General features: G+C 45.1%; 1 protein-coding gene across 1 annotated transcript in view; it reads left to right on the forward strand.

Annotated features, from left to right (window-relative positions):
• The first annotated feature begins 277 nt into the window (after positions 1-277).
• Positions 278-20788, forward strand: part of LOC144696979 (dnaJ homolog subfamily B member 14-like) — a 32351-nt gene continuing 11840 nt past the window's right edge. Inside the window, exons 1-4 of the mRNA XM_078568751.1 lie at positions 278-476; positions 10630-10813; positions 14035-14180; positions 16422-16604. Coding sequence (XP_078424877.1) covers positions 344-476; positions 10630-10813; positions 14035-14180; positions 16422-16604 — 646 coding nt within the window. The 5' untranslated portion in view covers positions 278-343. The remainder of the gene's footprint in view (positions 477-10629; positions 10814-14034; positions 14181-16421; positions 16605-20788) is intronic.

Below are 20788 nucleotides of genomic sequence, written 5' to 3' on the forward strand. Positions count from 1 at the left end.
TGTCATTGAGGCGGGTGTAAAAAGTAAATCTGGAAGAGCTGATTCTCATTGGTGCAGCAAGTCAGAGCGAGGAATCAGCGATTCCTAGCTTACCTTTCGCCACCAATAAAGTGTTATTAATTTTTTGCAGTAAATTTGGGTTGCAAAAATATTTCAGTGGCAGGTGCATGGGCCGTGTTGGTGCCGTGTGGGGGTTTGCTGTGACTTTGCTGGGGTTATAGTTCCCAAAAGTGATGCTGCTGGGTGTGGAATCTGCTCATTTCCTGGTTGAGTCGCCGGCTAAAGGAAGGAGGAAGAGGAAAGTGAGGGGAGGAGGAGTAGGAGGGGGGGGGGAAGTTAAACCATGGAAGGGAATAGGGACGAGGCGGAGAAGTGTTTGCAGATAGCCAGGAGAGCATTGCAGGCAGGGGAGCTGGACAAGGCGCTCAAGTTCCTGCACAAGGCGGAGAAGCTGTACCCTTCTATCGAGGCGAAAGGTGAGACTGCAACAAAGGTAAAAGGAGCGGTTTGGCTTCTGCTGCAAAGATATAAGAATTGAGAGAGGCCGAGGGTGTTTTTTTGGGGGGGATGCTGGCTTGGTTTGCAGCGTAACTGTTGCCACTGTTTTTAAGCAACACTGTATCCCCGGGCCCAGCTGTCAATCAATCCCGGATCCCCGGGCCCCGGCCGGGCTTCACCTGTCAATCAATCCCGGATCCCCGGGCCCCGGCTGGGCCCACCTGTCAATCAATCCCGGGCCCCGGCCGGGCCCACCTGTCAATCAATCCCGGGCCCCGGCTGGGCCCACCTGTCAATCAATCCCGGGCCCCGGCCGGGCCCACCTGTCAATCAATCCCGGATCCCCGGGCCCCGGCTGGGCCCACCTGTCAATCAATCCCGGATCCCCGGGCCCCAGCTGGCCCACCTGTCAATCAATCCCCGGGCCCCGGCCGGGCCCACCTGTCAATCAATCCCGGGCCCCGGCCGTGCCCACCTGTCAATCAATCCCGGGCCCCGGCCGGGACTCACCTGTCAATCAATCCCGGGCCCCGGCCGGGCTCACCTGTCAATCACTGTCTAGGCGCTTCCTGCACTTTGCACCGTCATGTCTTCCTGGTTTATTTCTTCTTGAGTGTGTGCGCATTCTTATTCTTGTTTTGAAATATGCATAAATAGCTCCCCCTTCCCTCCTCTTCCCCCACCGCAATTGCAATGACCTCAGCTTCTTTGAGCTCATTAAATGTGTTTTTGACTCTGCATTTTTTGCAGTTCAGATGGTTCAACTCCTCTTACCAATTTCACTTTGCTGTTCACATGGAAATTCATTTTAGCGGCGTGGTGGTATTGTCACTGGACTAGTACCCTGGATACCCAGGGTAATGCTTTAGGGACCTGGCTTCGAATCCCACCACAAGCAAATGGTGAAATTTAAAAGTCTAATGATGACCATGAAACCATTGTCAGTCGTGGTAAAAAAACCCATCTGGTCCTTTAGGGAAGGAAATCTGCCATCCTTACCTGGTCTGGCCTACATATGACTCCAGCCCCACAGCAATGGGGTTGACTCTTATCTGCCCTCTTGCCCTAGCTCAGTTCCCAAGCATTTAGGGATGGGCCTACATCCCGTGAACGAATAAACATTTTTAAAAATTTTCTGAGGTAGTATAATCTGGGCCACCACATTTGTGCACTGTTCCCTCCAATTCAATTTATCATCTACCTAGATGTTTGTAGTTAGTAACAAAGTCATTTCACTACCTCTTGATTGTCATCAGAAGAATGCATGTGACTGCTACAATCAGCGTGGACTCAGCAATTAATTATTTTTTAAAATAATATGTGTTTTCCTCCATGGAGATGCTGTGACTTTTTCCTAGAAGTAGGAAGCTCAGAGGTGTACACTGGAGCTCTTGAAATGACCCTCGTGTGTTAACTGAGTACACGTGTAGAAGGGCAAGTGTGGGACAAAAGTAAAATACTGCAGATGCTGGAAATCTGAAATAAAAACAGAAAATGCTGGAAAAGCTCAGCAGGTCTGGCAGCATCTGTGGAGAGAGAAACAGTTAACATTTCAAGTCCATATGACTCTTCTTCAGAGCTGTGGGACAAGATGTTTTGTGCAGAATAAAGGATTCCAGTCCCCTTTGAACGTTATGCGACCTTCTGGTGATGTCAGACAGGAAAACCCCTCAAGGTGCTTAAATATGAAGGTGACCTTCTGAAAGTCACCATGATATCAGCAGAAAAAGAAAATGGCTTGTTTTGATTCACTGGTCATGCATTGAGTGCATATAATATTAAATGCATGATTCCTGGCACTGAGGGAATTTTATTTAAATGGTGGCTACCAGTTAGTTACGATTTTGGAACCTTTGTTCCCCTGTGACAGAGGGACAACATCATTCCTGTCCATTTGCTTGTGTGCCCGGCTAGAATATAAATCAACATTTTTTTTAAACCTCCAGAATGTTTTTTAAAATCTTATTCGGAAGATTTTCAAAGAAGAATCACACTGGGCTCAAAACGTTAACTGTTTCTCTCCCCACTGATGCTGCCGGACCTCCTGAGTTTTTCCAGCACTTTCTGTTTTTATTTCAGATCTCCAGCATCTGCAGTATTTTACCTTTTTTTAAAAAATCTCATCTGTTTGTGTTTCCTGTCTGCAAAGTCTTATTTCCTTTCTCATTTTTGTAGCAATTTACTCCTCATTGGCTGCCATGACTTCAGCACCTGAGGTCTTAAAGCTCTTGAATTCCCTCCTGAACCCTCTCCACCTCTCTGTCCACTTTTAAGATGCTCCTTAAAACCTGTCTGACTAAGCTGTTGCCACCTGTCCTATAATGTTTGCTTACATGGCTAGGTGCCCAATTTTGTTTGTTAACGCTGCTATGAAATACCTTGGGATGTTTTACTATGTTAAAGGCACTATCTAAATGCAAGTTGTTGTACAGCAGAGAATTCGTAAATTATATTAAGACTGGAAGATTTGGAAGTATCAGCACACTTTATGAAATATATACAATCCTACGTTACGATCAGAGTTACGATACAGACGTTTTCAGAACTAAGTCATTAATTAGGGGGAAGCTAACTACACGAGGGAGAAAGGAATAGAAGGATATACTGATAAGGTGAGATGTAGAGAGCTGGGAGGAGGCTTGTGTGGGGCATATATACCAGCATAGACCAGTGGGGCCGAATGGTCTGTTTCTGTGCTATGCGTTCAATCTAACGATGATATTTTACATGCCTGGTACAGTTTTGTTCAAACATTAAATGGGACAACTGCAGGATGATCCACACCCAGCGACTTAATACGGGCTTGATTCCAGTCAGAGAGATAAAATTTCCAAACCTTTTTCAACCATTGTTTTAAATATAGTGCAAGAAGCAGCCATGGTCACCTGGGACCTGGCAGAGGTTGGACATTTTGTGGTCTTGTAAAGGAAGCGTTAAGAATTGTGGTGTAGTTATTCATTACGCAAAAGAAGCAACTCTTGAGCTGTATTTGTGAGGCCGATTTGGTAAATAGGGGATCTGGCTGGTGGGGCAGGTGGTGTTTATGGTCTGGAGAATAGTAGTCACAGCCTGCCTGTGATCAAATGTTCCCTTTTTTAAGGAAATGACCCATATCAGGCTCCTGTTCGGGACAATTATTGTTGCTGTAGGAACTTCCAAAATTTTTGTGGTTCCATAAATACAACAGAATCACTCTTTTTAAACAAGGTAGTTCTTTACTGTCTTACCCTTCCTCAATCACACATATTGGCTCACTTCAGCATCTCACATTTAAAATTCTCACCTTTGCCACTAAATTGACGCTTAACCACACCCTTCTCTACCTCTAACCTACGACTCTCATCCTCAGGTTCACTGACTCTCTGGCCTTCTGTATCCACTATCGGTGGCTGTGCCACTCTGTCAGCTGTGACTCAGTGGATAACACTGAGTCAGAAGGTTGTGGATTCTTGTCTGACTCCAGAGACTCGAGCACAAAGGTCCAGGCTGACACTTCCAGTGCAGTGCTGAGGGAGCCAGAGGTGCAGTCTTTCCAATGAGACATTAAACCGAGGCCTTGTCTGCCCCCTCATGTGGCTTTAAAGGATCCCACGGCACTATTTCAAAGAAGAGCAGGGGAGTTCTCCCTGGTGTCCTGAGCAGATATTTATCCCTCACCCAACATCTGTTCTTTAAAAAAAACAGATTATCCATTCATTATGACATTGCTGTTTGTGGGAGCTTGCTGTGCGCAGATTAGCTGCCATGTTTCCTACATTACAACAGCGACTACACTTCAAAAGTACTTCATGGGCTGTAAACGCCTTGGGACATCCTGAGTTCATGAAAGGTGCTATAAAAATGCAAAGTCTTCTGTCTTTCCGTGCCTTCAGACGCTTAAGGCCCACGCACTGGGAATTCTCTCCCTAAATCCCACCTCCCTCTTCCCCTCCATTTACAATCTCTTTTAATGCCCTTCCCGACCGCTCTCCTAGTGTTTCTCCCTTTGGCGTCCGTGTTTTTAATGATGCCTCGAAGCACCTTGGGATATTCCTACATCAAAGGGGTGGTCTGAATGCAAGTTATCTGATTGGTGTATATTAAAGTATGTTTAAATAATGTGCCCAGCTCGACACGCCACTTCTTAAAAAATAAATGGCCCTTGGGCTCTCAGCTGTGGCTGGCTGCAGTTGTTATCTTTAACCAATACTTTTATATCGATAGATTGTGAATGCTTCCTTACGGCTTTGCAGGAGAGCAACAGAAAGGATATTGTCGTGAGAGAGAGAAAAGAGAGGCTGGAAAAACCCATCAGATCAGCAGCGCCCGTGGAGAGAAACTTTTCAGTCTGAAGCGTTAACTCTGTTTCTCGCTCCACAGATGCTGCCGATCTGAGTTTTTCTAGCTTTTTTTTTGTTCTGATTTCAGATTTCCACCATCCACAGTATTTTGCTCTTTGCGGAGAGGATGTTGTGTCCACAATTGAGTGAATTTATTAGAATTTATTCACCGCATTTATTTGCTAGCTGCACTCACAGAACAGTGAGGTTTCTAATCGGAAAAGATCGATCAGCCTGTTGTTGTTTCCTCTAGAAATAGGAAGGGGAGGGGGCGACCTGAGAGAGATCTTTAACAGTGTGAAGAGGGTTCAATAGGGTAGACGTAGAGAAGACGTTTCCACTTGTTGAGGGGGTCCAAGGACTAGGAGCCATAAGTGCAAGACAGTCGCAAATAAATCTAGTAGTGAATTGAAGAGTAAACATGGGAGAAAGGAATGGAAGTATATGCTGGCAAGGTGAGGAGGGGGCTCAAGTGGAGTATCAAAACTGAATGGACCAGTTAGGCTGAAAAGGCGGTTTGTGTGCTGTAAGCCCTATGTGATTCATCTAAAAAGGTTCTTGCACAGTAACTGAGACACGCAACGCTTTTTAACAAAGAATGTACATTTCAGTTCACCTGTTCAATTTATTCAGTGGAGGTGCTCAAAATCATGAGTGGCGTTCTTAATAGAGCAGATAGGGAGAAACTGTTCCTAGTAGCAGGAGGGCTCAGTAACCAGAGGTCACAGATTTAAGATAATTGGCAAAAGAGCCAAGAGGGGAGGTGAGAATTCTTTTTTAGGCGGTGAGTTGTTGTGATCTGGAATGTGCTGCCTGAAAGGGTGGTTGAAGCAGATTCAGTAGTAACTCTCAAAAGGGAATTGGATAAATATTTGAAAAGGAGAAATTTATAGGGCTGTGGTGCTAAGGGGGGAGAACAAGGGAATGGGACTAATTGGATAGCTCTTTCAAAGATCCAGCACAGACGCGACGGAATGTGGAATTGGAAACACAAACAGAACAGCCATGATCTTATTGAATGGCAGAGCAGGCTCGAGGGGCCCAATGGCCTACTTGTCCTATTTTGCATGTTCGTATGGGCCAAATAGCCTCCTTTGCTGTGTGGTTCAATAATTGGAGAAAATGATCGGGAATAACAAGGTGGATCATCGTATTTTGATCAACGTGTGTGTATGTGACGCATCTGCTGCCTGTTAGGGAGCAGGGATATCCAAACTGTGCCCTTCAAACCCTGGAAATCCAGCCAAGGATCCCAGCCAACTCTGTCCTATTTGCTTAGTTACATTTAAGGGAAACAAAAACAGAATTACCTGGAAAAACTCAGCAGGTCTGGCAGTTCTGTTGAAGGGTCATGTGGACTCGAAACGTCAACTCTTTTCTTCTCCGCCGAGGCTGCCAGACCTGCTGAGTTTTTCCAGGTAATTCTGTTTTTGTTTTGGATTTCCAGCATCCGCAGTAGCTTTTTGTTTTTACATTTAAGGGAAGTTGGACAAGAACATGGGGGAGAAAGGAATAAAAGGATGGGTTTGGGTAAACAGATTTTAGAAAGAGAGGTTCATTTGGAGCATAAACACCAGCTTAGACCAGTTGGGCCGAATGTCCCTGTATCTGTGTATATCTGCTCGTATTTCTTATTTGCTGCTTTGTCCTGGTCAAATTCTGTAGGCCAGTTTTTTTTCCTGTTTGTTTTTTGGTAGGTAATCAGAGCTGTTTTGATCAGCAGCTTAAGATGCTGCTGATTAATGGGAGCATGACTCAGAACATCATCTGTGGTCCCCAGAGCTACCGCTCCTGTGGTATACAGGGACACACACACACACACACAAGCACACAACTGGTGGAGCGTGCTTGTGTTTTCTTTGGTTAAACCTGGAGCTGCTGCTCGAATTGTTGAAGAGTGATTTCAGTTTTTTGTCCTTTTGTGCTTCTGTAGCTATGCACATACATCTCCCCATTTTCAATATTCCAAAGAGCCTCATTCATTTCCAGATCTAACCCCACCTCTATTTTCTGTGTTGATGTATTATTATCATTACATGTGTCATGCTGCCAACCATCCAGTACTTTTGGACAAAAACGTGGAGACGTTTCCAAGTAGATGTTGGAATATGCCCTTGCCCTGCTGGGTGGTAGAGTTCGCAGGTTTGGAAGTGAATGAGTGAATAGCAGAGTGCCATGAAGCTAAGCAGAAATGATGAAGAACGCCCCAGTGTGCACCCTGGATAAAAGCCTCACAATGGAAACTCTAGAGCCATTTATCACTGGGAGGTTATTTTGATTCGAGTTAAGCGAGATGATCACTGGTGTGGGGCAGCATGCCCTGCTTGCTATTTTTGTATTTATTGGTATAGTACAGATTAGCGAGCCCGATAATGACTGCCGCTGTGTGGTAGCGTATGGCACGGCCATTACCACTGTGCCTGAGAGTTGGCAACGAAAAATTCATTCAACATCTGTAAATGTGGAGGAAGTGATTTAATGTGGAAAACAAATTTTGCCAAGGTTTTCATATCTCTGTTAATGAGTTTGGACTCTTTAATTAGTATTGGCATCCGAAGAAAGTTTAAAATAACACTCAGATCAGCTGGGCTGCGCGAGGATATGTTTAAAATGATTTTGTTTGGCACAGAATCCAGCTACTGAGGTTGGCTTATAGGGATTATATCACACGAGATCTAGAATCGTGGATGGTTCTAGCACAGAAGGAGGCCATTGTTCAGTCGTTGTCTGTGCCGGCTCTTGACAAGGACAATTTGGCTAGTTCAGATTTCCAGCATCCGCAGTACTTTGCTTTTATCGGCTAGTTGTTCTCCTGCCTTTCCCCTGTAATGTTGCAATTTTCTTTCCCTTCCACTACTATCCAGTTCCCTTTCGAAGGCCTTGATTGAATCTGCCTCCACTACACTCTCAGGCAGAGCACTCCAGATCCTGACCACTCGCTGTGTTTAAGTTTTTCCTCATGTCGCCTTTGGTTCTTTCGCCAATCACCTTAAATCGGTGCCCTCTGGTTCTCAAACCTGCCACCAGTGGGAACCATTTCTCCCTATAAACTCTTGTCTAGACCTCTCCTGATTTTGAACACCACCTTTCACATCTCTTCTGAACCCCTTGCTTCTCTGAGGAGAACAACGACCGGCTTTGCCAATCCATCCAGCTAACCGAAGGTATCTTGCAGCCATTCCCAACCTGCTCCTGGGATACCGAGGCAATTAATAGATATCAAGGAAAGGACACATCTGAGGGACATTGTGCCAAAACAAAAATTGTTTTAAAGCTGAGGAAATTATTGAAGAACAGAAATCTTGAGGCAACATCAGCTTAAGCTCTTTGGAAGCTCTTGTCAGAGTTCGATTCACAGTGATCCAGGAGCTCGACTGAAACAGGCCTTTCAAGCCCAGGCCTAAACAGGTAAACAGATCCTTGAGTAGAATCTGTGGTCTGTGGAAATAAGAATGATTGTAATCTGAAAGCTTCACCTTTACCACGTGTCTGTCCGCACTGAGAATGTGTTATGTTAAAGAACCTTGGTTAGACCACACTCTGAATACTGTGCTCAGTGTTTTTTTATTTGTTCATGGGATGTGGGTATCGCTGGCTGGGCCAGCATTTATTGCCCATCCCTAGTTGCCCTTGAGAAGGTGGCGGTGGGCTGCCTTCTTGAACCACTGCAGTCCCTCTGGTGTAGGTACACCCACAGTGCTGTTAGGGTGGGAATTCCGGGATTTTCTCTGGTCTACATATTACAAAAAGGATGCAAGAGGCACTAGAGTAGGAATAAAAAAGATTTGCAAGGATGATGCCTGAACTGAGAGAGGTTATTGCCTGTCGGGAAAGATTGAACAGACTGGAGCTTTTTTCTCTAGAAAATGGAGACCTGATAAAGGTATCTAAGATTATGAAATTGTTTGATAGGGTAGACATAGAGGTGGTGTTCCCACTTGCAGGGGAGTCAAGAAATAGGGGTCATAAATATTAGAGAGTCATTAGTAAATCCAGTAGGGAATTCAGGAGAAACTTCTTCACTCAGAGTGGTGAGAACGTGGAACTCTCTACCACAGGGAGTAGTCGAGGTGAATAGTATAGATACATTTAAGGAGGAAGCTGGATAAACACATGAGGGAGAGAGAAAGGACTAGAAGGATATGGTGATGGGGTGGAAGGAGGTTTGTGCAGAACATTAAAATTGGTGTGGAGCACTTGCACTGAAAGGCCTGGTTTCTGTGCTGTTAAGTTTAATGAAAGTCTTCATATGGGTGGTGCAAAAACAGAGCCACGTTAGAGGGGGAGGGGAATCCAAACAAGCAGATGGCTTATTCACCCAAGGATTAAAAATATAATTGAAACCTCTGTGTAAGGAAAAGATTAGTCCTTATTGGGAGAATTAGTGTCAGCATTAAGAATTAATGGTGGATGCATTAACTACCTGGAAAGAAACCAGAGTGCTGTGGCTGATTCAATTTCTATTTTAGTGAGAGTGAAGACCCCAGTGGATCAGGGTACATCACCATTTCCAGCTGGGTTTATTGAGAGAGGAATGAGTAACATGGAGAGGCGCCTGGCCCTCACCAATGGAACCATTCTTGCTCCAACAGAGTTGCGTGGAGAAAGGTGACATCTGTTTTCCCTCCCTTCCCCGCCCCACCTCCCTGCGGTATCTGAGTGGCTCACTGCTTAGCACTCTCGTTGGAATTAGAAGATTGTGGATTCAAACCCCTACTCGAGAGACTTGAGCCCACAATCCAGGCTAACGCTCCCAGTGCTGAGGAAGTGCTGGAATTCTGAAATTAAAAACAGAAAATGCTGGAAATACTCTGCAGGTCTGACAGCATCAGTGGAGAGAGAAACAGGGTTAACGTTTCAGGTCAATGACCTTTCGTCAGAACCGGAAGACTCCTAGTTTCTCTCTCCGCAGATGCTGTCAGACTTGCTGAGTATTTTCAGTTTTTTTTCCAGGGGGTGGAGGACTTTGAAGGAAATTGGGGATGCGCTTTTTTTGCTTCTGTTCCAGAACTGCCTACCCCCTGAATTCACACATTGTGTCCCCAAACCTTCTTTCATTTCTTTATATTATGCTGCAGCTTTTTCATCTTGACTTAATTCTACTTAACCGTCTCCTGTTTTCCCATGTAAGCACCTCCACAGGTGTGTGTACATGAGAGAGAGAGCAAGATATCCTGAGCTGGTGAAAGGTACTATATAATTCTTTTAAAATTTCTTCTTCCATGGGATGTGGGTGTGACTGGCAAGGCCGTGTGGCCAGTGACGTGTTGTCCATCCCTAATTGCCCTTGAAAGCAGTTAACAGTCGACCGTGTTGCTGTGGATCTGGAGTCACATGTAGTAGGCCAGACCAGTTTCTAAGGGAATTGGTGAGCCAGATGGGTTTTTACAACAATCGATGATAGTTTTTTGGTTCACAGATACTGAGACTAGCTTCCAATTCCAGATGTTATTTATTGAATTTTTAAAATTCCGGCAGCTGCTGTGGTGGGATTTGAGCCCCAGTCCCCTGAGCATTACTAGTCCAGTGACATTACCGCTACTCCACCCTCTTCCCAATGACCTAAATTCAATTCCTTTGCTTCTGTGTGTGACTCAGCAGGAAAATAGGAGTGTTGAAAATTGCACCAGAATTGGCAGTTGCCTACATGCTGATAGGGTAGTGCTGTGTTCCTCTGGGACTGTTGCATTAGAATGGAAACTGCTGGAGATTTGGAAGACAGCTGCAGCTTCCTGGTAGAGTCAGAGAGCTCTCTCCATCCCTGTCATTATCTATCAGTCTCTATCCTCCTCTCTCTCTCCCTGCTTTTTAGCATTAATAGACGCAATCACGGCGAATGGGAGTGCGGCTGGTGCTGGGCATCGCTCCGAATCGGGTAAACCGTACCAGCGGAAGCCTGCAAGCAGTAGGGCAGAAAATGGGACCACGCCAGAGAAGGAGAACAAAACTGATTCAGCAAAGGTCTACACGAAAGAACAGCTGGAAGGAGTCCAGAGGTATGGATCACACCCTTGGAAGTGATAATCAATGCAACTGTCCAATGTTATGCTTTTTTTTAATATAAGTAGTATTGTTACATTGACGCCACAGCCTAGAAACAGGCCATTTGGCCCATCTGGTCTGTGCTGGTGTTTACACTGCACATGAGCCTCCTCCATCTTTCCCTATCAGCATATTCCTTTCTCCCTCATGTGTTTACCCAGATCCCCCGTTCAATATATCTGTATTATTCACCTCTGCCACTCCCTGTGGTGGCGAGTTCCCTGTACTCGCCACTCCCTGGGTAATGCAATCTAATTTGCATTTTGGAACGACACAAGTGTGTAATCTTGCTCTCCCACGCGCTCACTCTCTCCCTTTTAAGATGCTCCTTAAAATGAAAAGTTCAGCTGGCTGAGAAGAGGGCCCAGAGAAAGCTGAGGTCAGTGAATCATGCACTTTCTCAGCCCCACTCTCTTCCTCTGCAGGAGTGCGGCCAGAGTGGAGCTCCTGAGCCACACCAGGTAGAGATGGAAGGCTGCCACCAGAACCTACCCCTTTGACCAGGCTTTTGGTCACCTGGTCCAGTATGTCCTTATGTGGCTCGGTGTCAAATCCTGTTTGCTAATTGCTCCCGTGAAGCATTTTGGGATGTTTTTAATATGTTGCTGAAACATGGGAACTGTTGTTCTGTTGAAGACGTGCTGATCATTCCCAAAGGACTTGGAGATGGGAAAGAACTCAGTAATGTTTACCATTAGATAGTTGCTACCTCTGGTGAATCCTGCCCTTAAGGCTTCTAATTGTTTATGGTAATGTAACAATTGAACAGTGTGTGAATGACTGCTTTAATAATGCATCACACTGCCTCTGTTATTAATAATAAAGATAGATCACAGGTTTAGAAATAAACGCAAAAAGTGCTGGAAATATTCAGCAGGTCAGGCAGCCTGGGTGAAGAGAGAAACCGAGTTAACGTTTCAGGTCAGTGACCTTTCGTCGGGACTGCAGTACGTTAGAGATGTGACAGGTTTTAACAAGTTAAGAGGCAGGGGAAGGGGGGAGTGGGGAGAGAACAAAACGGGAGGTCTGTGATGGGGCGGAAGCCTGCAAAAACTAAATGATGAAAGGCTCCGTGGTGCAAAGCCAAAGAGAGTGGTAATGAGACAAGTTTGGAAACAAAGAAGGAGGTGTGAATGGCAGGTTAGCAGCTGTCTGAACTCAAAGCAAAGGAATGAAGTAAGAAACCAACAAAAAAAAAGTGAAACAAAACGAGAGCAGAGGTTGTGATCTAAAATTGGCGAACTATTGAGTTCAGAAGGTTGTAGAGTGTCAGGTGGAAAGATAAAGGTAGCGTTCCTCAAGCTTACGTCAAACTTCATTGGAACATCAGAGCAGGCCGTGGAGAGAGAGGTCAGAGAGCAGGAGCGAGATGGAGATTTGAACTGACAATGCCAGGAAGCTCAGGGTCATGCTTGTGGTCTTTATCAGAGATGTTCTGCAAAGCGGTCACCCAGCCTGTGTTTGATCTCCCCAATGTAGAGGAGACCACGTTGTGAGCAGCGAATACAGTATATTAAATTGAAGCAGTAAATCACTGTTTCCCCGTCGAAGGAGTGTTTGGGACCTTGGCTGGTGATTGTGGTTATGTGTGTGTGTTTTTTTGAGGGCAAGAATAAACCATTTTGAATCGCTGAGCTGGTCCTGAAGCCATAGGCCTGCTAAACCTTTCCATCGTTCCCATCTGCCAAAACCGAATCTCTCCTGTCTAGAAACATAAAACTTCCGTTTCCATTACTGGACTTCACTGGGTGAAGAAGTTTGAACTTTTTGAGCCTTTAAACTCTTTATTAACACTTTTTCTCCTTGCAATTGAAGATGTAAATCTCTCTTCTTCGCAGTGTTGGAACTTCATTATTCAGTAATACCAGAACATTCCATTGTTTCAACAGGATAAACTTGCGTTTTCAGTAGCTTGAGTTTGGGGATGTTTGTGAAGCTAGATTATCCCAATTAACTTGGCTAATTGTTTCCTGTTTAATATTCAAATTTTCTAAATCTTTGAGAGCCAAAATTTGGAATACGTACAGATGTATGAATTAGGAGCAGGAGTAGGCCATTCAGCCCCTCGAGCCTGCTCCGCCATTCATTAAGGTCATGGCTGATCTGAGTGTGGCTTCTACTTTCCAATCTACCCCGTATACCCTTTGAATCCCTTAATAAATATTCAATGACCCTGCCTCCAGTGCTTTCTGGGAAAGAGAATTCCACAGACTCTCAATCCTTTGTGAGAAAACAATTCTCCTCGTCTCTGTTTTAAATGGGAGACCCCTTATTTTTAAACTGTGCCCTTTAGTTCTACTGTCCCGTAAGGCAAAACACCCTTTCAGCATTCACACTGTCCAAGTCCCCTCAGAATTTTATGTTTCAATAAGATCACTGTTCACTTTTGTAAACTCCATTGGATACAGGTCCAACCTGTCTAACTTTTCCTTTGTCCCAGGAACCTCTTCTGAGCTGCTTCTAATGCAATTATGTCCTTTCTTAATTAAGGAGACCAAAACTGTACACAGTATTCCAGATGTGGCCTCATCAAAGCCCTGTACAGCTGTAGCAAAACATCTCTACTTTTATATTCCATTCCCCCTGTAATATACGCATTCCATTTGCCTTCCTAATCATTTGCAGTACTAACTTTTTGCGATTCATGTACCAGGACATTCAGGTCCCTCTGTACCTCAGAGATCTGCAATCTCTCTCCATTTAAATAATATATTTTTCTATTCTTCCTGCCAAAGTGAACAAGTTAACATTTTCCCACATTATACTCCATCAGCCAAGCTTTTCCCATTCAATAACATATCTATATCCTTTTTCAGACTCCTGATATCTTCTTCACAACTTACCCTCCTACCCATCTTTGTGTCATCAGCAAATTTTGCAACCATACATTCTTTCATCTAAGGCATTGATATAGATTGTAAATAGCTGAGGCTCCAGCACTGATCCCTGTGGCACTCCACTGGTTTCATCTTGCTAACCCGAAAATGACTCATTTATGCCCACTCTCTGTTTCCTGTTAGCTAAGCAATCCTCTGTCCAAGCTAATATATTACCCTCTATGCCATGAGCTCTTATTACTGTTATGAGTAACTGCATTTGGTTTCACTATAAAATTAACTGACTTTCTATTTGCAGAGTGTCTGTTTGCATATTGAATGTTCCAATCTCTTTGTAGGATAAAGAGATGTAAAGATTACTACGAGATTCTGGGGACCAGTAAAGATGCCTCTGATGAGGATCTAAAGAAGGCTTACAGAAAACTGGCACTGAAATTTCACCCGGATAAAAACCATGCACCCGGAGCAACTGAAGCCTTTAAAGGTGAGTTTTGGGTATTGTTTAGAGTTTTCCTTTATCTGGGTAACATTCCCTGTCCCTCTTCGTGTGAGAGCACGAGCAATAGGAGCAGGAGTAGGCTATTCAGCCCCTTGAGCCTGCCCCGCCATTCAGTACGATGATGGCTGATCTGACTGTGGCCTTGACTCCATTTTCCTGCCTGTTCCCCATACCCTTGACTCCCTTGTCAATCAAAAATCTGTTTAACTTGAATATATTCAATGACCCAGCCTCCACTGCTCTCTGGGGAAGAGAATTCCAAACACCAACAGCCCCCTAAGAGGACACGTTCTTCCTCGTCTCTGGCTAAATGGAAGGCCTCTTATTTTTAAGTCCTATGTCCAAACAATATCCAGGGAAGTAGTCCAAAGGATACAAGTGTATGTGCTGATAGTTTTGGATTCCACTGCACAGTTCTGTGTCTGTATATCTGTCTCAGCCTCTTGCCCTGTCCAATGACTGATCCACTTTTGCTTTACTCTCTGCCTTGACCACTCCTGGGGGCAAAGTGTTCTGTGCTCCGAAAACACTCCTTTTCTATAACACACTCTGATCTTTATTCTTCCATTGCTCAAGTCAAAGGAGGACATTTAAACCAGACTCTCCGCTGATACCAACAGCTTTTCCTTCTCTACCCACATGCTTACTGTCAGTATATGTAAGAACAGAAGAAGGCCATTCAGCCCCTCCAGCTTGTTTTGCCAATCAGTTAGATCATCTGTATCTTAAATCTAAGATGGGTAAATGGAGTTCTGTTAGGTAAGGGGATTTGGGATTACAGAACCATCAATCTCAGTTTTGAAATTTTCACCTGATGTCCTCCTCCAGACTCAACAGCTTTTTGATGAAGAGAGTTCCAGATTCCCACTCCCCTTTGTGTGAAGAAGTGTTTCCTGACATCACCCCTGAACGGCCTGGCTCGAATTTTAACTTTCTGACCCCCCGCACCTTGATCTGGGCTTCCCCCATCAGAGGAAATAGTTTCTCTCTCTTTGCCCTAGCAAATCTTTTCATTCGTTTTAAACACCTCAGTTAGATTACCCTTAATCCTTGATAATTGAAGAAATACAAGCGTACATAGCCTTCCATCGTTGGCTCCTTCTACTTCACGATCTCTGTGGTATCATGGACCTGAAAACGTGAGTCAGATCTCACATAGTTTAAATCCTTGGAGTGGAAAACAATTCCCGGGCAGTGGGGAAAGAGCAAGGGAGTGCATCTCATTGGAGAGCTTCACCAAAGAGCTGGCAAGGGCATGATGGGCTGAATGGTCTCCTTCTATGCTTTATGATTCTGTGATCCTATATTGCATCTACATTCACCCAAAGCTACTTGTCTGTCTGTCACAAGCTGAATACAAGAAAACCTCCACTGACTGAATATTGTGAAGCTCTTAGGCCATCCTCAGCAGCAGTCCCATTGCTTTAAGCTTCAATGCTATATAATTGTTGTATCTCCCCAGCTACCATTTCCATCTGGAAATGTGCAATCTTGCTCAACCCAAAACTTCACTTCCTTCCCCCTCACCATCCAATCCTTTACCAAAATTCCCTATGGCTTCTCACTCCTGCTGCTCGGTCAATGACTAAAATAATCCCATCCTCTGGATCTGTGTGCCTGCACTCTGCTACATCTCTCTCCCTGCTTTTCACAACCTCTTAAACCATGCCACACTCCCCATCCCCGACCACCACCCCCCACCCACGACTTTCCCCCCAAGCTCCCGATCTCATACCTCCTTTGTAAAGCACTCTGAGACGCATTGTTGAGGGGTTCTGAGCATTGCTTACACCATCAAATTGTGTATAAAGTCACAATCCATAGCGAGCGAGAGCCCTCACTGATGGGAGTGTCTTCCACCCTGAGCATGACAAACTATCTGAGTCAAGTTCACTAAACTAACATCACTTTTTTTTTTAGATAGACATTAAAGAAAGAACTCGCATTTTACTAGTGCCTTTCACAACAACGGTACATCCCAAAGCACCAATGAAGTGTAATCTCTTATGTAGCAGACAGGGCAGCCAATTTGTGCACAGCAAGCTCCCACAAATAGCAATGTGATCATGACCAGGATGACTTTTCTCTAGAATTGGTGGTCAGACCACTGGGGCGAACTCCTCTGCTGTTCAAAGTAGTGAGATGGAAGTTTTTACACCCATTTGACAGGGCAGACAGATTCTCATTGTTAGCTTCTAATGTCTCTCTTTATTTTCAAATCTGTAGCAATTGGAAATGCCTATGCTGTACTCAGCAACCCAGCGAAACGAAGGGACTATGACCAATATGGTGACAGCCATTCCCCCGGGAACTATCAACACGGAGGCTTTGAATTTCACCGGAATTATGAATCGGACATTACTCCAGAAGATTTATTTAACATGTTCTTTGGAGGAGGATTCCCCACAGGTACAATTCAAAATTCCCTCCCAAAAGAAAAAGCTGAACAGTTGAATGTTGCAGGCCTGTTAACACTGCTGGTGAAAACAATTTTCTGACATTGGCAATGGTGCAGATAAGGCACTTGGGTATTTTAATTCCCTAAAAATACTTGTTAAATCGATGAAGGATCTGGTGTTTAAGTAATGAAGTCTAAACAGATATTGGTTCTAAGCGCGAAAGCCTGATTTGACATGTGAACCCTTTTGTCAAAGTTGCTCCTGGGAGTGAATTGTTGTGAGTGAGAATTGAAGCAACTCCCCTTTCGGTGGTGTAGCTGATCACAGTGGGTGCAACTTAGTCAAATGACGGCAGGTTTGACTTGCAGGGAGTGTGGGCTTAACTTGTGTTGGTTAGGGTGGTGATGGAGGTGATATTATTAGTCCCTGAGTGCCTGGTAAGGTGAGAAGAGGCTTGTGTGGAGCAGAATCACTGACGTGGGCCAGTTGGGCTGAATGGCCCTTGCACTAAATGGGCAATGATAGAAGTTTTCAATATATTAATGAGAATGGATAGGATAGATGGAGAGAAACCCATTTCTGCTGGTCGGGGAGTAAAGACCTAGGGGGCGAGGCCTAAAAGTGACAACCAGACCTGGAGTGAAATTTGGGAAGTTTCTGGTTCTGCCAGGGTCACTCAACTCCTGACCTCATGATTTAAACATGGACAAAAGAGCTGAACTCCAGAGGCGAGATGAGAGCGACTGCCCTTTACATCAAGGCAGCAATTGACCGAGTGTGATTGTTACGATCCCCAGCTGATGTTACCACTGGAGAAGCCTAATCCCAGGGTGGAACCCAGCTCGATAGATCCTAACTTTTAACTGTTTGTTTAGATTCATGGAGGGGGGGCTACTGAACAGAGTCACCGGAATCAGCTAATGAACTTTTAACAAAAGAATAAACTTAAGAAAAGACGAACTATATTACAATATCCTTCACCCATAACTATATTTTCAGATATATACAGATTTGTAAGGATAACACAAGTTACAAAAGCTATCTTGTACTCTAATGTCCTCAGTAAGTACACATTCCATGTACCGATAGGCACCCCGTGGTCAGATGCACCACACTCTGAAACCAAGTGACAGATGCCACCTCAACCAGATGCTGTGGATCTCTCCACAGCTCCCCACAGATGCTTGGCACACAGTGAGCCAACCGGTCTCAATGAACTCCGTCTTTCACACGAGGGTTTCCAATCTCCACTCTCTCAGATGCCTTCTGCGAGGGTTCACCCCCAGGGTTTCAAAATCCCCTTCCGGTGTTCCTCATCCTGGGTCACCACATGCATTCAAGCTGTCCTCCATCTCCCTCTCTCTCTCTCTCTCTCTCTCACCAACTCAGCCATCAACAGTATCACTGCTTCACATGTCCATAGCAAAGAGTTACAGACCTACAGCCGTCTCTTTGGACCTTCTTGCCTCTTGCAGGTTGTTCTCAGTTTAAATTTGCTTTCTGCAGCTTTTGTCTCTTTAAATCTGAAGCTTGGAGCCATTTTCTGTGCCCTTCACTCTTAATTTCATTAACAAGACCTTTTCCAGGTTCCTGTCCTTCCCTTGACTAGAAGGTCATCTTTGGACTTTCCCCACTTCCACTCCCCTGGATTTTGGGGTCTTTCGTTCTCTTGGGACTGGCTATCCGGCCCTTCTAGGGTTGCTTCTGCCTGGCAGCTGTCTTCAACACCTGCTTCCAAATCAAAACTGCTGGTTCCAGCTTTTCTGTGTGTGTCTGTGGGAGGGGCCTGCCTCTCTGGACCCCTGTTGCTAGGCAGCAGCCCAATTCTTCTACTTTTGTTTGTTTAACTTAGCTGCAACAGTCGTAAAAGTCTCATTAAAAATGCAAGCACCTATTTAAAGTGAAACTAAAACTCAATTTGACCTTTCTTAACACACAGATACAGAAATACAAATCAAACTAAACTTCAATGTTAAAACTCATTTCTAACACCAACAAAATACAAATAGGGCTTACTTAAACTGTCTCTATTTCCTAACAGTGACATCAAGGAGCCCTATTAAAAACTGAAGTCAATGAGAATTAGGGGGGAAAAACTCTGTTGGTTGGAGTCATACCTAGCATAAAGGAAGATGGTTGTGGTTGTGGTTGTTGGAAGTCAATCATCTCAACTCCAGGACATCACTGCAGGTGTTCCTCAGGGTAGTGTCCTAGGTCCACCCATCTTTGGCTGCTTCATCAATGACCTTCCTTCCGTCATAAGGTCAGAAGTGGGGATGTTCGCTGATTATTGCACAATGTTCAGCGCCATTCACGACTCCTCCGATACTGAACCAGTCCATGTCCAAATGCAGCAAGACCTGGACAATATCCAGGCTTGGGCTGACAAGTGGCAAGTAACATTCTCGCCACACAAGTTCCAGGCAATGACCATCTCCAACAAGAGAGAATCCAACCATTGCCCCTTGATGTTCAGTGGCATTACTATCACTGAATCCCCCACTATCAACACCCTGGGGGTTACCATTGATGATAAACTGAACTGGACTAGCCATATAAATACTGTGGCTACAAGAGCAGGTCAGAGGCTGGGAATCCTGCAACAAGTAACTCACCTCCTGACTCCACAAAGCCTGTCCTCCATCTACAAGGCACAAGTCAGGAGTGGGATGGAATGCTCTCCACATGCTTAGATGAGTGCAGTTCCAACAACACTGAAAAAGCTGGACACCATCCAGGACAAAGCAGCCCCGCTTGATTGACGCCCCATCCACAAACATTCACTCCCTCCACCACTGACACAAATAGACAGCAGTGCGTACCATCTACAAGATGCACTGCAGGAACTCACCTAACCTCTTTAGACAGCACCTTCCAAACCCACAACCACTATCACCTAGAAGGCCAAGGGCAGCAGACACAAGGGAACACCAACGCCTGTAAGTTCCCCTCCAAGTCACTCACCATCCTGATTTGGAAATATATCGCCGTTCCTTCATTGTCGCTGGGCCAAAATCCTGGAACTCCCTCCTTAACAGCACTGTGGGTGTACCTACACCACATGGACTGCAGTGGTTCAAGAAGGCAGCTCACCACCACCTCCTCAAGAGCAATTAGGGATGGGCAATAAATGCTGGCCCAGACAGTGATACCCACATCCCATGAATGAATAAAAATGACCACACACCCGCCGCCCCCCCCCCCCCCCGACACACACACACAGAAGTTTGGAACTCTTTCGCAAACGGCGATTGCTGCTAGATCAATTGTTAATTTTAAATCTGAGCTTGATAGATTTTTGTCTGCCAAAGGTATTAGGGAATATGGGGTAAAGGCGGGGAGATGGAATAGAGCAGTCATGATCTTGTTGAATGGTGGAACAGGTTTGAGGGGCTTAACGGTCTCCTGTTCCCATGATCAGGAGAGACAAATCAGCTCGGATTTTCCTCTTGATTCTTGCTGAATGGAAGGCTGCCAACTCTGGTCAGACATTATTCCTGGAGGTTTTATCATGTGACTCCCTGCCTCCCCGTTCCCCATGCTCCTGCTATTGGTTGCCTGATAAATCCATCATCACCGTTCCCCCACCTTCCGAACCCAACCAGGAACTGAACAGGTTCCTCGTTACCCAATTGGATGATTGACCTTCAACATCTTGCTGAAGGTAAACATGCATGTGCAGCAGGCGCTAAAGAAGGCAAACGGTATGTTGACCTTCATAGCCAGAGGATTGGAGTACAGGAACAGGGATGTCTTGCTCCAATTGTACAAGGCCTTGGTGAGACCACACCTGGAATATTGTGTGCAGCTTGGTCTCCTTATTATGAGGAAGGATGTACTTGCTATAGAGGGAGTGCAGCGAAGGTTTTCAAGAACAAAGAAAAGTACAGCACAGGAACAGGCCCTTCGGCCCTCCGAGCCTGCGCCGATCATATTGCCCGTCAACTAAAACATTTTGCACTTCCGGGGTCCGTATCCCTCTATTCCCATCCTATTCACGTATTTGTCAAGCTGCCTCTTAAACACCACTATCGTACCTGCTTCCACCACCTCCTCTGGCAGCGAATTCCAGACACTCACTACCCTCTGCGTAAAAAACTTGCCCCGCACATCTCCTCTATAGTTTTCTCCTCTCACCTTAAATCTATGTCCTCTAGTAATTGACTCTTCCACCCTGGGAAAAAGCTTCTGACT

The sequence above is a fragment of the Cetorhinus maximus genome, chromosome 1, assembly GCF_964194155.1.
Source record: "Cetorhinus maximus chromosome 1, sCetMax3.hap1.1, whole genome shotgun sequence".
In the NCBI taxonomy this organism is placed as follows: domain Eukaryota; kingdom Metazoa; phylum Chordata; class Chondrichthyes; order Lamniformes; family Cetorhinidae; genus Cetorhinus; species Cetorhinus maximus.